This window comes from Chiloscyllium plagiosum, chromosome 16 (genome assembly GCF_004010195.1).
Source record: "Chiloscyllium plagiosum isolate BGI_BamShark_2017 chromosome 16, ASM401019v2, whole genome shotgun sequence".
Lineage (NCBI taxonomy): Eukaryota > Metazoa > Chordata > Chondrichthyes > Orectolobiformes > Hemiscylliidae > Chiloscyllium > Chiloscyllium plagiosum.
The window spans coordinates 76,079,068-76,083,436 of record NC_057725.1 but is presented as its reverse complement, the minus strand read 5'-3'; the positions used below and the strand labels follow the sequence as shown (position 1 = coordinate 76,083,436).

The 4,369-nt window shown below is 40.3% G+C and overlaps 1 protein-coding gene across 1 annotated transcript in view; it reads left to right on the top strand.

Moving 5' to 3' along the window:
* LOC122558023 (WD repeat-containing protein 70) overlaps positions 1 to 4,369 on the top strand; it is a gene marked incomplete at its 5' end in the record, with an annotated part of 164,961 nt that overhangs the window by 124,398 nt on the left and 36,194 nt on the right. The window contains one exon of the mRNA XM_043706357.1: positions 1,133 to 1,233. Coding sequence (XP_043562292.1) covers positions 1,133 to 1,233 — 101 coding nt within the window. The remainder of the gene's footprint in view (positions 1 to 1,132; positions 1,234 to 4,369) is intronic.

Here is a 4,369-nt window from a genome sequence, read left to right as displayed (position 1 = left end):
TGCCCCAGAGGGCAGTGGAGGCCCAGTCTCTGGATTCATTTAAGAAAGAGTTGGATAGAGCTCTCAGGGATAGTGGAATCAAGGGTTATGGAGATAAGGCAGGAACAGGATACTGATTAAGGATGATCAGCCATGATCATAATGAATGGTGGTGCAGGCTCAAAGGGCAGAATGGCCTACTCCTGCACTTATTGTCTATAAATTCTCTTTGTTCTTTGAGTGCTTGTGAGAGAGATAGAGAGACTAGGTGTGACAGTGTGAGTGTAAATGAGAGTGGGACATTGAGGATGCATGTGTTCAAGTAGGAAGAGAGTGTGAGTGTGGTTCAGTAAGAGTATGAATGTGAGAATGTGTGTTAAGGTCAGACTCTGGTATCGAATAGAATCAGTCAGATGTACAGCATGGAAACAGACCCTTTGGTCGAACTCATCCGTGCCAACCAGATACCCTAAGTTAATCTCATCCCATTTATGAGCACTACTCCCATATCCCTCTAAACCCTTCCTATTTATAATGGCAAAAGTGAAGATTGGAGATCAGAGTTGTGAATGTGGTGCTGGAAACGCACAGCAGATCAGGCAGCATCCAAGGAGCAGGAGAATCGACGTTTGGGGCAAAAGCCCTTCATCAGGAATGCTGCCTCACCTGTGCGTTTCCAGCACCACAATCTCAGCCCCTTCCTATTTATATACCATATCCTTTTAAATGTTGTAATTGTACCAGCCTCCGTCGCTTCCTCTGGCAGCTCATTCCATACGTGCATCACGCTCTGGTCCCTTTTAAATGTTTCCCCGTCACCCTAAACCTATGCCCTTTAGTTCTGGACTCCGCCACTCCAGGGAAAAGACCTTGTCTATTTACACTGTCCATGCCCGTCATCTGACTGATTATATAAACCTCTATAAGGTCATCCCTTAACCTCTGATGAAATGTGAGAGTTGAGGGTGAGAATGGATGTGCAAAGTTTGAGGTGAGGAAGAGACTGATTGTGCGTGCAAGAGAAAGAGAGAATGTGAATAAGAGTGAATGTTTTACTCCAAAGCATATCCAGTGCTACCTGGTACAACTGTAGGGTGCCTCTCTGCTCTGTAGAAACTGTTACATATGCATTTAATCCCTTCTCATTTTTCAGAGTGTTATCCGATGCTTGTGGCACCCAAAGCTGAACCAGATCATGGTAGGGACAGGAAATGGATTAGCAAAAGTCTACTATCATCCAGTCAAGAGTCAAAGGTAAAAGGTGACAGTACAAATGGCTTTCAGACTGTCTTTTGTATTCTCAGTTTGCAAGTTACTACTGATGTGCTCAGAGAAGATTTTGTGATTTTCCTTTAAGCTAGTTATCAGTCCTTTTTACAAAATCTCTTCTTGCTTCTCTGATGTTTTTTCACTTCTATTAATGAAGCCTCCATATTCAGCTTGGTTCTCAATTGTATTTTCTAACTGACATCTGTGATGAACACTTTTTCTTCTTCAATTCAATTTCTATTTTCCTGCATAAGATGAAGTCAGTGGATGTGGTTTGCATTGACTTTCTGAAGACTTTCAACAAAGTCCCACTTCACAGATGAATGTATAAAATAAATCACATGGCACTAGGGGTAATGTACTGATATGGATAGAAAACTGTTTCCTGACAGAAAATGAAAGGAGAAATTTAACACTTTATTTTCTGTTCGACCTGCCAAGACATGGGTTCCTTTGGTTAAACATTTATTCATGCCTGCAAGGGAAATATACATATCCAGAAATGGAGTACAGCTCAAGTCTTTATTACACAAAGAAAGGTTTCATGTTTTTACAGATAAGAAACTTCCAATCAACTATTTTTACAGATAATTCCAATCAAAAGGTTGCACATTTACTCATTCATATATCCATCCAACCATGTTCACACAGTTGACATACAAATTTAATAAACGACTATATTATCCAATTATTTTTAATATAGATATTTTTATTAGAAATTTAACATTTTTACAAGTTTACAAAAATAAACAAAACTCTCAAATATAAACATTGAATATACAATTAAATCAAATATACAATAGCCAAAATTTAACAAGAGAAAAAAAAAATACCGAAAAAGAAAAAAAAACAAAACTCAACTATCCACTAATCTAACCTACAACTAACCAGAGTGTATATTTAAGTCTCTTACATGCTCGGAATGTGTTAACATCAAATGTAATAAAACCCGTATTCGTGCGGGATTCCTCTCCTAAGGGGCCCTGGACCAGCCAGGTTTGTAATCTCAATTAAATAAAAGCCCTTGTAGGGATAGCCGAAATATCTGTATTTATGTAATTCAAGAAGGGCTGCCATATTTTATAAAATAATTCGGTTTTTCGGTGCACCACGTTTGTAAGGAAGTCAAGGGGAATACATTCCATAATTAGTCTGTGCCAATTTGAAAGTCCAGGGGGGGCCTCAGCCACCCAGTTCACCAAAATATTTTTCCTTGCACAGAAAGAAAGAATAGAAAATAGTCTCTTCCCGTACATGTCCAGGGAGTGAAAGTTCGAAAAGCCCAAAAGGAGAGATACAGGGTCCACTTTAATTTCCGTTCCTAAAATTTCTGTCAGGATACTTGCTACTTTAGTCCAATATCTACAGATCTTATGACAGGTCCATAGGCAATGTACATGAGTGCCCACTTCTATTTTGCATTTAGGACACATTGGAGGTGCTCCTGCCTTAAATTTTGCCAATCGAACTGGTGCTATATGGGCCCTATGAAGTATCTTCAGCTGGATAGCCTGGGTTCTGTTACAAATAGTAATTCTTCTAGCATTTTCCCAGATATCATTCCACGTTTCTGTGGAGATTTCTAGTCCCAGATCCTGATCCCATGTTTTAAGCAGATTATCCATATCTCCCGATACTTCATCATGTAGTAAATGATAAATAGTACTGACGGAAGAGACCCCCACTGGTCGTAGGACACTACATTCTCTATCTGATTTATAAAGACTATCTAATAACGTAGTCTTCTTCTGTATATAATCTCGAATTTGGAAGTATCGAAAGAGTTCTCCATTAGGTAATCCGAATTTCTGACGCAGCTGTTCAAAAGGCATCAGGACCCCATCCTTAAATAAGTTCCCTAGACATGAGATACCCCTGGATCTCCAGAGTTTAAAAGTGGCATCTGTAAACCCCGGTTGAATTCCCCATGCTCCCACTATCGGTGCATAGGGGGATGTTTTATGTGAATTGCCCTCATTTTGCCGCATTATATTCCAAGCCTTAATTGTGTTTAGTATTATAGGGTTTTTTCAGTAATCTGTAATGATTTTCCTCTTGTCTGAAAATAAAAGGTTAATAAGTGGGTATTTTACTTGAGAGGCCTCGATGTCCAACCAGATTGATTGTGGAGAAAGTGAGGTCTGCAGATGCTGGAGATCAGAGCTGAAAATGTGTTGCTGGAAAAGCGCAGCAGGTCAGGCAGCATCCAGAGAACAGGAGAATCGACGTTTTGGGCATAAGCCCCTCTTCAAATTGATTGTGGATCAGACAAGACCCAATCTGCTATGTAACTTAATAGGGAACTTAACTGATATTTCCTAAAGTCTGGGAAGTCCAATCCTTCCCTTGTCTGTGGAAGCTGTAGCTTCTTCAGCTTAATGAGGGGCCATTTATGATTCCAGATAAAGGAACCCAACCAGCCATATAATTTACATAGAGCCGTCCTCGGCAGCATCACCGGGAGCATTCTCATAGGGTATAGGAGACGGGGCAGGACATTCATTTTGATTAGTGCTATTCTACCCAGCCAGGAAATTGGAAGGTCTCCACATTGCTGGAGGTCCTGCCTTATCCTTTCCTGTAAATGCACAAAATTAGCCTTATACAACTGACCAAATACTGGAGTAATAAAAATGCCTAAATATAAGAAACCCTCCAGGGACCAACGAAAGGGAAAAAGGGATCCGTCCACTAAGTGGGGTATCATAGCAAGGCCACCCATTGGCATAGCCTCCGATTTTGAAAAATTAATTTTATAGCCTGAGAATGCACTAAATGTATTAATAACTTGGATTAAGCGAGGTATGGACATCAAAGGATTACTGAGGAATAGAAGAACATCATCTGCATAAAGAGTAATTTTATGTTTACCTGTACCAATCCTTGGGGCCACTATATTAGGATCAGCTCGTATAGCTTCTGCTAGTGGTTCAATTATTAGCGTGAATAACAATGGCGAGAGGGGACATCCCTGACGGCAGCCACTACCCACACTGAAGCTATCCGAGCCTAATCCATTGGTAACCACAACTGCCTTGGGATCACTATACAATGTTGAGACCCATTTGGTAAACACCTGTCCAACACCAAACCTCTCCAATGTGTAAAACAAATATCACCA